Source organism: Giraffa tippelskirchi, chromosome 13 (genome assembly GCF_054371585.1).
Source record: "Giraffa tippelskirchi isolate mGirTip1 chromosome 13, T2T-mGirTip1v1.2.pri, whole genome shotgun sequence".
Taxonomy (NCBI): Eukaryota; Metazoa; Chordata; class Mammalia; order Artiodactyla; family Giraffidae; genus Giraffa; species Giraffa tippelskirchi.
Genome location: NC_137287.1, coordinates 94,294,075 through 94,311,177, shown reverse-complemented (window position 1 = coordinate 94,311,177; position 17,103 = coordinate 94,294,075). Strand labels below are relative to the sequence as shown.

The window sequence follows — 17,103 nt, the reverse complement described above, 5'->3', positions numbered from 1 at the left end:
AAAGAAGGGTCACCTGCTGTGTTATGTGAGTGGCGCTTGGAGCAGGGCATCTCTCTCTATCTGGTCCCCAGCTGCTTCCTCATAGACTTCTGTTCTGAGTGCACAGTACATTTTCTGTCCCCCTCATTAAACTTAGCTACCCATCCTGCAGGCTTCCCTGGTGGCTCAGACGGTAAAGAATTCGCCTGTAATGCATGAGACCTGAGTTCGGTCCCTGGGTTGGGAAGATCCCCTTGGAGAAGAGAATGGCAACCCACTCCCGTATTCTTGCCTGGAGAATTCCATGGACAGAGGAGCCTGGCGGGCTACAGTCCATGGGGTCGCAAAGAGTTGGACAGACTTAGTGACTACCACTTTTACTTTGACCCATCCTGCAAGCAGCACAGTGACTGTACCTGTCCCACCCCACCAGCCACCTCTTCACTGGCCTCAGGCCTTCTTCTTGGGGCCCTTGCAAGTGCTGTTGTTAGAACACTTTCCCTGCAGGTTCCTGGCAACATGGCAGTACAACAGCCTCCTGGATCTTCCACATTTCCCTGTTGGGGTGCTGTGTGGAGCTGGAAGTAACAACCCTTAGGTGGCACTCAACAGTCAGTCCCGTGCATCCCTCCTCCCCTGGGAGAGTCTCTTCCTCCCTAGAGTCCTCGGGTGGCCTTCAGAGGCTGGGGCAGGGCAGCATGGATGGAGGTGGCATGTAGAAGCATAGAAACAGGAGCTTTATTCTCTAATGCACATCCAGCAAGTTCCTTACACAATCAAGGAAATGGTTTCTCTTTCGGCCACCTGACACTCTTTATCAAAAGAAAATCCGTCCTGCTTAGTCCCACCCTGGGCAGAAGCTGCCCTGAGCAGCCTTCTGGACCCAAAGCAAAGGGCTAGTGGGAAGAGGAGCAGACACATCCCTCAGAGCTCCCTCAGTGCCCAGGCACCCTTGGCCACTTGGGACAGCTGTGAGGGGGTGCAGCACAGAGCAGCATTCCCGGATGCCCACACACAGCTACAGAGCCAGCCTGGGAAGACCTGGAGAAATGGGCGAATGGGGTGTGGCCAGGACCTGCTCGTCAGGACGTCAGTGCTCAGCATCCATGGCATCCAAGTACTTGGCTTCAATGATTTGGGGCAGCACGTTGTAGCTGCGGGGAGGAGGAACAGGCAGGAAGAGAAGCATTGGGGCAGGGAGGAATAGGCAGAGAGCAGCCATTCCAGCCCACCCTCTCCCGCCCCGCTGAGTCCTTTCTGCCTGCTGTCCGCCCTCCGTACCGAATGGGGATCATGGCAATCATGATGAGGGGAAAGACCATCTTCATGTAGAGCAGTGGGCTCATGCCAAAGGCACAGAGCAGCAGCAGCTGCAGGACCTGCAGGCCTGTGAAGTAGTGGATCTTCCTCTGGGGCACCCTCCGGATGTAGTGGGTGGGTGGGTACGACGTCTGTGGGTGGCAGGGACCAGGTGTGGGCAGGTCTGAAGCCAGATCCCCCACCCCAACCCCCACTCTCAGGGCCACTCACCTGGTCCTTGAGCAGCAGCACCATGCGCTCAAACAACTGGTTGCCGTCGATGGAGGTGAGCGCGATGTAGAGGAAGAGGCCGTAGAGCACAGGCTTGGGAATCCACTGGAGTGGGAAGGGCAGCAGCAGGAGGGAGAAGCCCACCAGGATGCTGGCACCCAGGGAGGTCAGCCGTGTCTCCTTCACGTTCACAATCCTATGGGGGTCCAGTGCATTGGGTCACTCTGGCTGTGTCCATCCCAGGTCACGTGCTTACCAGGCTCTGTCACTTCTGGGCCCTTGTCCCCCAAGCCAGTATCCCTCCTTAAGTCCCATGTGGCCCAGGCCTGCCCCCCACCCTCAGGGTGCTCGTGACTCTGGCCTCACGTCTCCAGGGGCCCTTTTCACACTCACGTCTCGTTGATGTGCCCATTCTCTACATGCTCCTCCACCAACGCCAGTGCTCGCACGTGCAACAGGGAGTGGGGGTAGGCAGCATGGATCCAGGGCAGCCCAAACAGAGACAGCCCAGTATTGATGATGGCGATGAGCAGGAGGTCCCAGTGGTAGGCAGTGCCCTTTACCAGCCTGCAGCGGGCAAGGTCACACATGGACAGAGCCCTCTTGGCCCCTGGAAGGTTGGGCACATGCTCTCCCCTCCATCCCCAGCCCTGCAAACCTGTTCTGTGGGGCGTTAGCCAAGGCAGCCACCAGGTTCTGCTCTATGAAGAAGAGCATAGAGAGGAGGAAGCCGAGGCCCATGGTGCTGCTGATGGCTGCCAGGGATAGCGAGTGCATCTCGGCTATCTCGAACAGGCTCTCGCTCGGATTGTAGCGAAACTTGACCACTGCAGTAGGGTACAGGCCCCTGCTCAAGCTTGCATCCCCCACAGAGCAACCCACCCCATCCCACCCCATGGCCAGTCCTAACTTACTCTTAATCTCCTGGAAGCCGTAGGAAGAGATGAGGGAGAAGGTAAGCACCGAAATGGGCAAGGCACAGTCTGACAGGATCTCACGCATGTAGGGGTGCAGGTAGGGGCTACGGAGGCAGGTGAGTGTCAGTGTGGCCTAGGGGCTTGTGTTCCCCTCACCCGAGGGGGCACCCCTCACCTCTTCTTGAACTGGTAGAGGGTGTAGCTCAGCCAGAGCGTGCCCAGCATGATGAGGAGGCTGAGCACAGCTGTATCCCGGGCCAGGGGCTCGGGGTCCTGGCTGCCCATGGAAGTTAGCTCTGGTGGGCTGGTCAGGAAGCTGGTGTTGAGGGCAGTGTGGAGGCTACTGTTGAGGCCCAGCAGGCTCACCAAGGAGGACTTATCTTTGAAGAAGTCCCCAGTCTCATGGCCATAGTAGTACTTCTGGAAGACTATGGGTACAGACCATCAGAATTCAGCCATCTGGGCTCTGGGAGCCTGGGCCTAGCAACTTCCTCCTGGATGCGGGCGGAAGGAGCCCTGAGAGGAGAAAGGGATTCTGGGCGGAAGAGGGGAGAGCTGGCCTTCTGTCAGCCAGGATTCCTCAACCTGCCTCTTTACCCACCACCCCACACCCTGCCCTTTGTCCATTTCTGACGGCAAATCCTGCCTGGCCCAGTGCCTCTGATCCTGCCTAAGACAGCTCTGTCACCCGCTAGTGTGTGGGCCTGCTGTGCTTTGTCAGTCATGGCTCCCATAGCACCCTGGACTGCGGAAGCAGCCTTAGCTTGCATGCTTCTTGGCTGCCCTGCCACAGTCTGTACCCCTCATCTCAACTCAGCTTCCCCTGCAGCAGGTGGAACTGGCTGTATAATACTCACTTTTGACTGTGCCCTTGATGGCATCTAGGACGAACGTGATAGAAATGAACAAGGCAATGATCTCCTCTGTTGACCTGCCAGCACAAGGTATGTCTCATAAGATGGGGTTAATTGTAGAGGGTGGGTTTCCCCAAGCCTTGGCATGGCTCCTACCTCCTGCATGAAGAGGGCCAGGGCCCCAGGCTTTCCCCTTGGGGTAGTGATATGGTGGGGGCACCCCATCTTATCTAGCATTACAGGGCCTTTGAGGGTGGCATGGAAGCTGACCCATGTCCCTGGCCTTGGCCTCCCTCCTGCTTGAAAGTCCCAGAAGCTTAGGGAAGGCTCTGTTACCTCTTGAAAAGACTCATGACCAGGCTGAGGTTGAAGAGGGCATAAAGCGTGAGGAAGAAACTGTTCCACAGGCCTGTCCATGCATAGAAGGTACTGAAGTCCAGATTATAGTCATCACAGATGCCATGGATCACTGCGGGCAGCGGGATAGGAGTGAGCAGTCAGGGCCAGGTTGTGGCCAGGGACCCCAGGAACCATCTCCCCACTCTCGCCCCCTACTGCACCATTGATGTAGAGGGCCAAGGGCACCGTTGTCAGCAGCACCACCAGCGGCTGCCCAGAGAAGAGTGCATACAAGAGTCCTCCAATGCTCTGCCCGGCCATGGTCTTCTGCACATCTGAGGAAGTGAGGTGGTCAGGGGGGCACCGTGGCCCTGGGCCCCCCCAGCACTCCCCAATAGCCTCCAACCCCTCACCGATGGCTCCATTCGTGTTCTCATCATTGAGAGACCCAAAAGCAATTGTGGGCAGAAGGCAGGCGAAGTAGAGGAACAGGGTGGTGGTGATGTATTTCCCCACAGCCTTGTTTTTCCCGATGATGCCTAGGAAAGGGAGATGGGATGGAGGGTGTGTTGGGGATGCAGGCCAGGCCAGGGGCCTGAGCTACAGGCCAAGCTCTGAGAGGGTCATGGGACACTTACCGTCAGTGAAGTCCAATGGGTAGACGGGGAACCTGCGGGCGATGTCCTCCTGGATGCCCTTCCCCACAGGGAGAAAGTCTTTCTGCCGTGGGGGCTGGGAAAGGGACATGCCAATCAGCCCTGTGGCCTTGCCCTGGGCTGCCCACCCAGGCCATGTCTGCCCTGCACCTGTGGGTGTCTGATGATACAGATGGAGCTCGTGCTGTAGTCCATGCTGATACTCGGACAGTGGCTCATTACGGTGAGCAGCTGTCTCTGATGGACCAGGGCCTCTTTGAATTCCTCCTCTGTGCGGGTCTTCAGGAGCTTCTGGCGGAAGGTGATGTCTAACAACATGGTGGCAAATGTACGCCCCACCTCTGTGGCGGTCTTGGTGCTTTTCTGGGGATGGGGTAAGAGAATCACATCTGTAGCTACTGTAGAGCGGAGGGCACCCTCCCCAGCCCTGGCCACACTCTCTCCAGGTATAGTCCCCCAACATTCACACATAGTGGATCCTGCCACAATTGCCACCAGATCGGCATTTCACTAGACTACCACTGACCTAGTATTTTTCTTACAAACTTAGGTTAAATCTGTGTAATTGTCGATAATGAAATCCCGATGATAGAAAAAAATGTTTGCTCAGCTACTTTTCACCAGGGGCATTTGCACTGTTTGCTGCTTTATCTGATTTTCAGAGGGGTTCCAGGCCATCTAGCCTTCTCCCCCTTGCCTGGCCAAGGTCAGCCCTGTCTGTGAACTCTGTGTCCAGCCTCCACCACAGCAACCTGTCTCATCTCCCCAGCTTTGGCCCCTGGGAGCGGCATCCACCCCTCTGGGTTGTCCAAAGCTACGTCCCAGGCCTGCTCCTGCACCATGCCCGCTGCTTGCTGGTGGCTTTAGAACAGGCCTGTTCTCCCAAGGAGGACCCAGGTGTCAGTCTGGCTGGCCTGTCTCAAGCTGCCAGTCCAGCCACTCAGCCCTAGGAATTCTGCTCTTTCCAGCTGTTCTGGCCACCTTGTCAGCTGTCACTCCTATGACCATGAGGGTCCTGCTGCCCTAAATGCTCTTCCTCTGTTCCCAGCACAGTAACATCTAGAGAGATTCACAGTGTGTCTATGAGAGCCCTGGGAGGGATGATCCCATTAGCACCCCTTTGCATAGAGAAAGCCTGGGGAGGGGCCATCTGAAGCTCTGAGTCTACACCAGAGGCAGGGGCAGAATCATCAGAAAGCCAATGGAAGCTTAAGCATTAAGGCCCTTCCCAAGCCTGGGGAGGGACCCTTGCCATTTTCTACTCAAGATTTTTAAATCCTCTCCCATAAAAGAAGATTCCCCAAATTGTATGTCTCAGCCCGCACAAAAGTGAGATAATCTGCCCCTGGCCAGGGGGTAAACAGCCCAGGAAAGAGTGGGAGTCTTTGGTCAACAAATCGCAGTCAGCCAATTAGAAGAGTTAGCGTTGTGCAGGCCAAAGAAAGGCCCCTGTGTTTGAACAGTAATACTTTAAAGAGTATCTCTTTTTAGTCAAGAAGGAAATATAATCTTTTGGGCAACTTCTGGGGAAATTAGGGCTTGATGAGGACCTAGCAAGTATTCAGATAAACCCAGGGATGAACAGATAGGGTGAGAATGTAGCCTTCGGAGGCCGATTATTCTGTAGGCCTCCTGCACTGGGAGAGATGCCCCCAAGGAGAGGGCAGGGTAACCTGGTACCCTCTTTCCCAGGAAACAGAGCCACCCAAAACCCTTCCTCACCATCTTGGGTGGGGCCAGCACCAGGATGACAAACCGCACTTCACAGGAATTCTCCCCCCAGTTCTGGGGGCGGACCAGGCGGCTGATGCACACGTGTCGCCTCAGCAGGACCCTGGAGGTACAGCTGGTGGGACAGGGAGGTCACACGGCACATGGCTGCCACCCTTGGGAGCTGGGGCTCCACCCTCGCCACCCAGAACTCCCCACTATGACCCCAGTGACCTCTGTTAAGGAGGAAAAAAGACCAGATGGGATGAATTCCTCACTCTCCTCCCAGAGTGAGCAGGCCAGCCTTCACGGGGTTACTGGATGCCTGTCTCTGAGGTGACGTGGGGAGGCCAACATGGTGGCCTGGCAACTCACAGGATGCAGATCCATGACTGCTGGTATTGTACCCCTGTTACTGTGGCAGTGACCCCTTGGATGGTGTCCGACAGCAGGTGAACTGCTAACAAAGTGGAGAGTCAGATGGTCCACCTCCCTGACCTCCTGCCCAGGCCAAGAGACAACCCTTACCTTTACCCTCCATGGGAGCCCCTGCGTCAGTGAAGAGCATGGCCGTGAGCAGGTCCAGGTTGCAGTCTGGCTCGGTGTTGTAGGGGTCTTGGGCTAAGCGGGACAGCATAGCCCGCAGCACGTCATCCAGGGAGGTGGCCGTTTCATCCAGGATGATTCTGGCCCTTGCCAGGAAGCCATCTAAGTCCCGGTGGGCACGGATCTCTTCCTCAAAGTTCTTTAACTTCAGGTACTGTGGGGATCCCGTGCACAGAACCACACAGGCCCATAAATAAGATCCTCTGTCCTTGCCTGGACCCCTCCATTGTGATGGTCCCTGGCTGACACCCCCTTTCCAGAGAGAAGGCCAGTGTGGTCGGCCCCAGGCTAATATGAGCTCTCTTGGAAGTGACCACCTCCACCCCCAGCTAGCAGCCTGGAACCAAATGTTTCCCATCCAGCTGATGGGCCGCTCACCTTGCGGGAGGTGTGTAGGAGCCCGTAGCCGCCAGGTAACTCATTCTCTGCTAGAGGAAAGTGGGAGGGCTCAGGGTGCTGCCCCAGCCCTTCAGGTCTCCTTGGTGAAGTGGGGCCGTATCTGTCCAGTCCCCAGTCCCGTGCATGCCCCCCCAACCTGTCCCTGCCACAACCCCCATACCAGACTGGGTGGGCTGCACCTCGAGGTTGACGTTGACAAAAAAGCGGATGCTTTCGCCAGACACAGTGGAGGAGTTGACCGTGTCGAAGGCCTCATCCCTCAGGCTCTCCTCACGGGTTTCAGAGGCATCATCTGTGTCGCACTTGAGGTAGCCTGGAGCCCCAACCACCACCAAGAGAGACCCCCCCCAAGAGGACCTGGCTGTCAGTGCTACACATGGGAGAGAGGGACTCCGAGCCAAAGGAGCAGGGCCCCTGGGTTGTCCTACTGGGTGCAGCCTTGGTGAGTGGTGAGGGCGGCCTCTAGCAGCCGGGAAGCCTTGGCTCAGGTAGGCCCAGTATCTGGTCCTGGCCCAGCCCTGAGTATAGCAGCTAGCTGGCACCCCCTACCTAACAGTTTTCTCCAACATTCTTCAGCTGTGGGAACCGTGTACAGTTTTGTGCCATGCATACCCTTTAGCTAGAGAAAGACATGTTCGTTCCACAAACATTGGGCCATGTACATGGTACAATGACGCAGTTGAGACTGCCTGGCCACTGCCTTCCCAGAACCTCCAGGTTGTGGGATCTGGACCTGTCTGGCTCCCCAGAAGCAACCCAAAGGAAGCCAGAGCCCTGCAGTATCCAGACCTCACTGGGCCTGTGTGGGGGGCAAAGCATTAAGGCTGAGAAGCCTTAGTCTGACATCAGACAAAGCCCAGGCAAGCAGGAGAGCCAGAGAAATAGAGCCAGGGACAGAGAGGGGACAGGACCCCAGAAGGAGGCCTCATCTCAGGCCTTGGGACCCCAGAGCACGGAGCCTGCTGCCCCTTTCTTTTGGTCTGCCTCTCAGTTCCTGCAACTGCCCCACGGCATAGGCTCCGTCCTATAGGAAGCCACCTTGCTGACATGCTGACCTGAGCCCTGCTGGGGCTTCTCACTGCCTCTGGGCCAACGGCCTGAGCCAGCCTTGCTGCTCCAGTCCAGATCCCTGGTCCCTCAGGCCCAGTCCCACCCCCACCTCAATCTCTTACTCCTCAGGCCAGGTGGCCAGCACCCCAGGCAGGCCAGCTCCTGTCCTGCAAGCTGAGGGCTTCCCTCCTTGGAGGGCCTTCTTCAAGGCTCAACAGAACCTTCCTCCTCTGGCAAGTCCACCGAGGGCCCTCCCTGCCTTACTCTTGGCCCATCTGGCCCCTTTTCCTCACTATGTCCTGTGGGTCCCCTGTGAGCCACCACTTGTGATTCTTCCGGGGCCCTTGTAGCTCAGGTCCCACAAACACCTAAAAACATCCATGCAGGGACAGGGAAGGGTCAGTAGCACTCCTCCACCTGCCAGGCAGTGACTCACCCTGACTCACTTCCACTCTCGTCTGCTGGTTTCCTCTGTACATCCCAGGCCCTGTTCCCCCAGTATCCTGTGCTCAGCCTGGGCTCTTTCTGGGTAGAAGGCACTAGGCCTCCCCTATCAACACCCTCATGGACTGGTGACCCCTAGCTCCAGGTCTGCTCCGCACCTAGAGCCCAGAGAACTATTAAATCAAAAGACATCCTTCCCTTACTTGTCATGGAGCTCATGTCCATGAAAAACACCTTCCTCCCCAATTCTAGACTTGCTTTGCTTAGACTGCTTGGTTCCCCAGCCCCAACCTGTCCCAGCCTCTACTACCCCCACCAGCATTGTCTATTCCCCAGAATGTCCCTCACACTGCCCCACTTCTCCCGTATCCTGAGCTCAACCTAGGACCTACCCAATAGACACCACCAGTTCACTGCAAGGCTCCTGGGACTTGCCCACCAGCAGCCTGGCATGTGCAGTCATCATGCCTTGGGAACCCTGTGTAGAGCACACTGCCACTCTGTCCAAGCACTGTTCCACTAAACGATGGTCAGGCCACTTCCCAAATCTGGGCACAGGAACTTGTAGCCACCCCAGAGATATGGGGAGGGAGAGAGCTGGGCTGGTGCAAGCAGGGAAAATTGAGGTGCAGAGACTGCAATTCTTTAGAGGGACAGTGGCAGCCCCTCCTTTCCAGGGCTGGGCAGGATCTTAGGAATGTAGGCATATACAACATTTGGCCTAAAACCTGGTCAGATAACCAGAGCATTGTTAACAGCAAACCATGACATATCAAACGGTCCACGTAGCCCAGGATGGGGAGCAGCTCGCTCTCCCAGGACCACCAGAGACCTGCCAGTGTCCAGGGCAGTGTCAGCTGCCTCTCTGACCCCACCACAACCTCCTGGAGGTAGAATCCAAAGGCATCCCAGCACCAGCAGAGGACCATGATTACCCAGGCGGATGGACTGTGTCCCCTAGAGTCTTTTGACCAAGAAGCTCTCTACACACACCCACACGTGAAAGGTACACACCTGCATCCTCAAAGTATCCATTCTGCGACATGACAGAAGAGTTTTCTGTAAAGCAAACCAAAGAATTGTCACAGCTCCATCTGTCAGTTCTGGACAGCCTCTCCTGCACATCTGCTGCCCACCCCTCACCAACCCCTGCTGAGTCTTTCTTACCGTTCCCAGAGACCCTGGGAGGAAAAGGAGCAGGGGACAGTACTAGACAGGGGCCCCTTGCGGAGCTAGAGGAAGCCACTGCCTGTTGTTCTTCAACCCATCTGCTAGGGGCTTGCCCAGGTGGGAAAGGAGGGAGGCGGGGAGATCTTCTCAGCATGTTTTCTCCAGGAATAATTAACAGTACCCCGTGAAGGAAGAAAGGATACGCTAGTTGCAGAAGTCTGGAGGGAGGAGACCTTTCTGGCCACCTTCCCTGCAGAAGACAGCCTCCCTCTCTCAAGCCTTCGCTGCAAAGTCCAGGAACTAGGCTGGGGCTCTTCTTCCAGCACATCTCTTCGGTTCTCACTCTCACGTCGGTCCCTGGCGCCATCAAGACTCATCACACGTGCAGTCGCCCCTAACCTCCCGCGCCCGGGGTCACACGGGGTGACCTGGGGCAACGGCCTCCTTCCCTCAGCGCCACCCACTTTCCGGGCCTCCTGGGAGGCGGAGCCGTTGGTCCTCTTGGGAGATGGCGCGGGGGCGGGGGTGGGGTGGGGCGTGCGCGCTCTTTGCGCAGGGCCCCGGATGGATGCTCCACGCTGTTTGTGCTGCTCTGTTCAGGGAAGGAAGCGACAGGAGCGGCCGCGTGCACGAGAGGAAAGAGCCTCAGACTCGGAGACCGTGGGGGGCGGGGGGAGGGGTCGTGCAGGATGCGGACCGTCTCCCGGGGCAGGAGCCCGGGCGGCATGCAGAAAGGAGGCGCGGGGGCAGTAAACCTAGCAGCAGAGGCGCAGGGATGGACAGAGGACGAGGGTGACGAGGGTGACGAGGGTATGGAAGGGTGGGGGTGGTGCACACCCTGCTCCCATGCCGCACGATTCAAGTGCACGTCAACAGTACATCCCCGTGGGGGCCCTCAGGTGTCAGAGCGGCGACCGAGAGACTGCCGTGGCCGCACAGGGGACAGACAGAGGCCCAGGGACCCCGAAGAGTGGGTAGGCTGCCGCGCAGCGCCGAAGGTGTCGGGTGTAAAATGAGGCTTTCCGAGGGGGTGACGCCCGCCTGCGAAGACCCTGGAGCTCGAGGTGCTGGGGACCCCACAACTCCGCCCCGCTATTTGCAAGCCTTCCACCCTTACCCCAGCTATCTCATAGGTTCAAACACTGTTGTTTCAAAACGGCGTTAAGTCAAGCGCGCAGTGCCCACGAAGCCATCCTGTGCTTCCCCCAACCACCCGTGTACCCACCTGGCCTTCCACTCCCTAGAGGTCGAACTCACCCCGGGCACTCCCGCCCCGGCTGGGAAGCCCCCAAGACCCTCTCGCCCACTACGCCGGGGGCCGGCAGCGTCCGCGTTCCTCCCAGCGGCTCGACGGCTCCGCTTCCCAGCCCAGCACGGCTCTGCGACGGAGACCGGACGGCCTTCCCGCCTTGGGCACCCGCCGCATGGCTGGAGATGGAACGCGCACCTGATGCCCGCGGCCACGGCCCAGCGATCAGCCGCAGGACCGCTGCACACCCGCGCTCACGCCCCGGGTCCTCACCCGGGGCTTCGGGACCCCAACCTCGCAGCAGTCTCTTACAGGCGGGCGGCGGGAGCCGGCGACACACCCCTGAGCCGCGCCTGGGTCCTAATGCCGCGCCGACGGTCCTCCCTGACGCAGGAGGCCGTGCGGCGCGTACCAGGGTCCCGCCCGTCCGTCCCGCGCCCTCACCCGTACTCCTTTTCACCCCAGGCGGGTTGCTCCCGCGAGCCCTAGGCCACTTAGAACGCGTAGACTGGGCTTCTTCGGGCCCTCGCGCCCGCACAGGTGTCGCCCGGTTAGGGGCTGAGCAGGGCTGCGAAGTTTCTGCGAAGAAGCACGGTGAGCTGAGAGACCCTCGGAGTTGAGATGGTGCTGGTGCGGCGGGTCCGGGTGGGGCCTCCCTCGTCTTGACTTTAAGTACTAGGCCAGTCCCCTCCTCTCGGCAGGGGGCCTCCGCTGGGCCCAGCCCACCCGGGCCCCGCCCCCTCCATTCATCCTGGCTCCTCAAGCAGCAAATCTTCTTACTCCTCCTCCAGGAAGCGCACCTCGACTTTCTACACCCGCCGGTGCGCGTTCTCTGGGCTACGCCCTGGCCGGCGGATCCCGCCGCCCTCCCGACTCGGCGGCGTCGGGTTTGCTGGCAAAGCCCTTCACGGTTTCGCTCCTGGTCTCGTTGAGTCCTCGGCTCTCTCTTTGGTCAAGGTCTTGACTTGCAGCTTTTTCCCTTCCCAAGATGGCCCCGCCGCCCGGTTTTCTTTCCCAGACCCGAGGGAGCTCAGCCCTGGGACGCGCCTTCTCCGGCTCCTGGTCCTCCTTGAGTATAGGAGGTAGGGTGCGCGCGCGTGCTTGTGTAGGGAGGCGGTGATGCGCGCGGCCAGGCAAATCCAACCCTTCCGATGAACTCTTGGTCTGAATTTCCGCGGCTTCTCATCAAATGATTCTACAACTCTCGGGCCCCGGATTGACCCAGAAACTCTCCCCAAAACGAAGTGTTAACTCCCCATCCCCTCCACACTGGCTGCCAGCCAGAGGAAGAGCCAGGCTTCCCCCTTCTCACCTCCTGCTGGCACGGAGTTCAGCCTCTGTCCCCCAGACGTTGGAACAGGGCGGGCGAAGCAAGCAGAAGGTGACCCCACCTCTACCAGGGGGCTGCCCTGTGGCCCCCAAGGGTTCCTGGTGCGTTGGGGAAGTCCCATGCATAGATTGGGTGAGGCTGACCTGGTTTTCCCTCCCAGCGAGGTAAGAGAGCATTAGGAGCAAAGCTATGAGGTGCCCCTCTTGGCAGATGAAGACCTGGAGGTCAGGATGGCCCTGAACACCCTGCTCCCTACTACTGCAGAAGATGCTGCAGAAGATGCTGCAGAAGAGATCTACGGCACTCAGACCGTGACTGGCTCGGGGCTGGCCACATGCTTCTCTGGTTGTGGTGAGCAGCCTAGGCAGAGACTCGAGATCATCTCTACTCTGGGGTACCTTCTCCACGCAGCCATGGGACTTTCTCTAGATGCCCTTTAGCTATACTCCAGCCCACGGCACAGACTCCCGCAGCCCCGGGTGTAGGGGACGGAGATTTGAGGGGGGACTGACGACAGGCAGGCTGATTGTCAGAGGGGAGAGCTCCATGTGGGAGGTGCAAGGGCTGGACCCCTGAAAAAGCCACTCGTTTTGCCCTCAGCCCCTCTCATCTCAGAATGCCTAGGCTTCTACATCTACCTCTCCATGTCACCAGCAGCTCCCAAACACCTGGACCTTCCAACCTAGCTATTCAAGGAAGCAAGCCTAGAATGTAGGGGCCACCTCGCATCCCCTCCTGCAGCCTCCTCCCTCATCTGAGGCCTCACCACTGAGATCACTGAGGAAAGAGGAGCCCCAGGTCCAAATCTCCCCCAGAGGCCTATGGACGAGACTCTCACAGAAACTGACACAGACTCCTCTGACCCCTTCCCCACCATAGCCTCCTGTGCTCTGCCCTTGTGGTTTCCATTCCCCTGGTTGTCCTGGAGGGAGCTGCTGGCTCCCCCACACCCCTGCTGCAAAGCAAGAAGCTGTTTCCTTTAGTCTTCCCAGCCGCCAGCTGTCCACTGTGGATCAGAGGCTGAGGTACCTCAGGTCTCCCCCCTTGCCTCTCCCCTCACCTCCACACCTCTGTGCCCCACTGGGTCCTTTCACAGGTAGTTTAGGGACCCGGACATAAACACACACATTCCTTCTCATTCCCATCCTTGAGGTCTCAGACTTTACTGGGCTGTGGACACAACCTTGAGTTCTGAGTTCCACAAGGCGCTTAACGGCTTTCTGAAGTATTTCAACTGAGTTTTCTCCTTTAGCCACTATAATTTTTTAAAATTTATTTTTGGCTGCGCTGGGTCTTCCTTGCTGTGCGGGCTTTTCTCTAGTTGTAGAGAGTGAGGGCTACTCTCTAGTTGTGGTACACAGGCTTCTCATTGTGGTGACTTCTCGCTGTGGAGCACAGGCTCTAGGGTGCGTGGGCTTCAGTAGTTGTGGCACTTGGGCTTACTTGTCCTGTGGCATGTGGGATCTTCTCAGATCAGAGATTGAACTCCTGCACTGGCAGGCAGGTTCTTTACCACTGAGTCACTAGGTAATCCCTTCTCTCCTCACCGCCTCGGACCTAGGAGTATTGGCCAGCTCTGGATCTTTCCCTGGATCCATAATGCCTGTTACTGAGCTCCTGGCTTGAACATGACATAGCCTACTTACCCTCTGTCCCCAACCTGGATGGCAAATTGGGAATTCAAATGAAATTCACACAAAATAGAGCTCCTGAGTCCACTATTCACCACTATCTACCTGACTGCTCTGGACCTGGGAGTCTCCCCAACTCATCCAGAGATCCATGAGTAAGTTCTGTTAGGTTTACCTTCAAAATAGAGCTCAGTTCTTCCATTTGCACGTCATCCATCATCTGGCTCTCTGACTTGCCCCCACCTACCATCCATTCTCTGCCTCCAATGGCTTCTTATGGCATTTAGGAAATAAATAAAAGCAAACACTCTGCTATGGCCCAGGGGAGCAGGGGAGTGGGTTAGGGAGTGCTGTACAAGCTGGCACCTGCCTATTTCCCATCTCACCCCAGACCTCCTGCTCTCATTTCAGTTCAGTTCAGTCGCTCGGTCGTGTTTGACTCTTTGTGACCCTGTGGATTGCAGCACACCAGGCTTCCCTGTCCAGCACCAACTCCTGGGGCTTGCTCAAACTCATGTCCATCGAGTCGGTGATGCCATCCATCCACCTCATCCTCTGTTGTCCCCTTCTCCTCCTCTCAGGAGGGCACTAGTCCAGCCATGTGGTTGCCAACAATTCCTCCAAGACAACTGGCTCCTACCAGCCTCCAGGCCTGGAGAGTCTGAGTGTCTGGAAGATGTGTCCACAGCTCTTATCGTGGTTCAGTTCCTCCTTCAGCTCTCCGAGAGGCCTTCCATGGTCACATCATCTAAAGTTCATTCCTATTTTCTTCCACCACAGATCCTTATGACCGCTAACTGCAGCACACACTTCTTTATTCTTCTTACTTTGCTGCCTGGTCCATCTTCCAGGCTAGACTGGGATCTCCCTGAGAGCAATTGTATGGTAATCTTTCATCAGCAAAACATAGGTGTAGTAGATGCTCAATAAATGCATGACATATTGAACACATGACCAACACCTGGATCCATATACAGTTCCTGGAAATTTTCAAGCCATGAAGCCCCCAGATGACCTCTTTAACTTTCATCCTCTACTCCCACTCACGTTTTCCAGCCAGACATTCCTGACTCCCTCTGCCTCCTTCCTGTAGCTTGGACTCCTTAGATGTCACCAAGTCTTTGTTTTTCTACTTCCAGTCTGCCCTGTTCCACCGCCCTCACCTTCCTTGAACCCTTGGCAAGCATGGCTTCCTACACCTTAGAGCCTCAGGCTTTCCCTGGAGTCACAAGCCTCTTGGGGCTCCTTGCTGCCCAGGGCAGGCAGCCTTGACTAGCATTCCCAGCCCCTCACAACCCTTCTCTCAGCTGTGGCTGTACCATCTCCTCACTGTTCCTGGGAGGAGAGACGCCGCTCCTACACTAACCCTCCAGTGGTGCTGGAAGGGCTGAGGGAGAGACTAGGGCCTCCCTGCTCTCCTGGGGGACATCTCCAGGCCCCTGGGTAGATGAGAGGAAGACCCTTGGTGCTCAAATAACATAGCTTAATGCCTTTTTCCTCTACTGAGGGAGTTGGCATCTACCTCAGGAAGATCCAAGTTCCTATTAGGGCAGCCAGGAAGGCAAGGAGCTCTGTGGAGGGCCAGAAGAACCTGTTTCCCTCAGGACAACATTCCTCTGTGCCCCTGCCACCCTCCCCCCTCTCCATACTCAAGAGTCAGAATCTAGTGCCATTCAGCAGGCTGTTGAGCAGGAAGGTTCCAGAGCTGCCCCATTGTTTTCATGCCTTGTGACCTTGGTTCCAGTTCCACAGCTCAGCTTAGCCAAGAAACCCCTGGCAGTCAGATACCACTAAACACTGACCTACTTCTCTCCTCATCCTCCTCCGGGGTATCCCTATGGGGGGCCAGGAATCTGTATTCCCAGCAGAGCTGGGCCCAAAATTCCCCACTCTCATCTACCCCCAGGCCCCACTTCATTTGGACCCTATCACCAGTCCTTCCAACTGGTGAGTCCTGGCGGCCTGTCACCCTCCTGGCCTTCACTGCCCTCCTTAGCCTTTATGTGTACCCCACATCCTCCTTATCCATGGCTCTCATTCTCTTTGACCCCCTGTGTCAAGGAGCTGCCCAAGGTTCTGCTTCAAGCTCATCATTCAGGGCTGACACTGCCTGTGGCACCACTTCAGCTGCTTTTCAAGTGACCTACAGCTCTTTGCGGAAAGTGCCTCTAAGGAAGCTGGATGCACAGAAAAGTGAGTGGGGAAGGCACAGGACAAAACCCTTGGGCAAGATGTCCAGCCTCTTTGTGTCTCTGACACTTTTTACCTATAAAAGAGGTTGAAATGGAATCTTTTTAAAATTAATTATTTTGGGAGTATAGTTGACTTACAATGTTGTGTTTAGTTTCTGCTATACAGCAAAGTGAATCAGTTTTAGGTGTATATAGATCCACTCTTTTTCAGATTCTCTTCCTATTATAGGTCATTACAGAGTATTTGTGCTTAGTCACGTCCGACTCTCTGCAAGCCCATGACTGAAGCCTGCCGGGCTCCCCTGTCCATGGGATTTCCCAAGAAAGAATATTGGAGTGCATTTCCTTCTCGAGGGGAATCTTCCCTACTCAGGGATCAAATCCATGTCTCCTGCATTGGCAGGCAGATACTTTACTACTGAGCCACTTTGGAAGCCCAGATTTTTATTAGTTATCTAGAAACTGCATCTTTTTAGTAGAAAATTCCATGAATTTTTGGTTATCAAACCATCTTTTCTCTTCCTGTTGTCTTAATTTTGCTATTATTTGTACATTCACCCAGGCGTGAAATTTCAGGGTAAAAATGGAAAGGTCTTAAAAATTTGAAGCTATGAAGGAAAAAAATTAAACTTCTTTGCTGGTATGGGAAAAACAGTAGTAATGGTAGGATGTAAATACAGTTAACTTTATTTGGTTAGCTTTTTTTTTTTTTCAGATTTATTATTACTTATCAGTTTGACATAAAATTTGTTGACCTTGATACAATTTTTTAACCTAGTCATTTTGGCTTGTTAGTTTAGCCATGTAAAGTCCTGGGCAAAATAGGAATAATTTGTGGATAAACAAATTTATTTTTTCTTCAGATTTTTGGAGAATGAAACAAAAAAGTTTTGGAGTTGTTTCAGAAAGTTGGGTTTTTTTCCACTTTGGCTTTTTCCACTTCTACCTTAAGATCATCCCCTTGGCTACTCATTAGTCATTTCATTTGTCAGCCGTTCCTTCAGAATCACTCTCTAGTTGGTTTACTTCTCACCCCACCAATGAGTG

General features: G+C 55.9%; 1 protein-coding gene and 1 long non-coding RNA gene across 52 annotated transcripts in view; one reads left to right on the top strand and one right to left on the bottom strand.

Annotated features, from left to right (window-relative positions):
- Nucleotides 1-695: 695 nt before the first annotated feature.
- Nucleotides 696-11,980, bottom strand: SLC4A11 (solute carrier family 4 member 11). 50 transcript variants are annotated; one of them, XM_081558916.1, is made up of 20 exons: nucleotides 11,348-11,980; nucleotides 9,499-9,543; nucleotides 7,151-7,303; nucleotides 6,970-7,019; nucleotides 6,514-6,745; nucleotides 6,361-6,442; nucleotides 5,998-6,121; nucleotides 4,426-4,638; nucleotides 4,258-4,351; nucleotides 4,033-4,158; nucleotides 3,841-3,954; nucleotides 3,617-3,749; nucleotides 3,284-3,357; nucleotides 2,602-2,854; nucleotides 2,424-2,530; nucleotides 2,168-2,336; nucleotides 1,903-2,076; nucleotides 1,510-1,705; nucleotides 1,261-1,430; nucleotides 696-1,133 (listed from the first exon to the last, which is right to left on the bottom strand). In XM_081558916.1, exons 2-20 carry the CDS (start codon nucleotides 9,527-9,529, stop codon nucleotides 1,070-1,072), a joined length of 2,559 nt encoding a protein of 852 aa, XP_081415042.1. In that variant the 5' UTR covers nucleotides 9,530-9,543; nucleotides 11,348-11,980; the 3' UTR covers nucleotides 696-1,069. The 50 variants fall into 50 exon arrangements, with proteins under 50 accessions (XP_081415042.1, XP_081415051.1, XP_081415049.1 ...); XM_081558925.1 differs by having other exon boundaries at nucleotides 5,998-6,109; nucleotides 11,348-11,680; XM_081558923.1 differs by having other exon boundaries at nucleotides 6,970-7,016; nucleotides 11,348-11,680.
- Nucleotides 11,981-15,592: 3,612 nt separating this feature from the next.
- Nucleotides 15,593-17,103, top strand: part of LOC145532896 (uncharacterized) — a 74,492-nt gene continuing 72,981 nt past the window's right edge. The window contains exons 1-2 of one of the 2 annotated variants that reach the window (XR_014073693.1): nucleotides 15,593-15,811; nucleotides 15,926-16,057. This is a non-coding gene — a long non-coding RNA (uncharacterized LOC145532896). The remainder of the gene's footprint in view (nucleotides 15,812-15,925; nucleotides 16,058-17,103) is intronic. The other variant, XR_014073694.1, reaches the window with a different exon arrangement.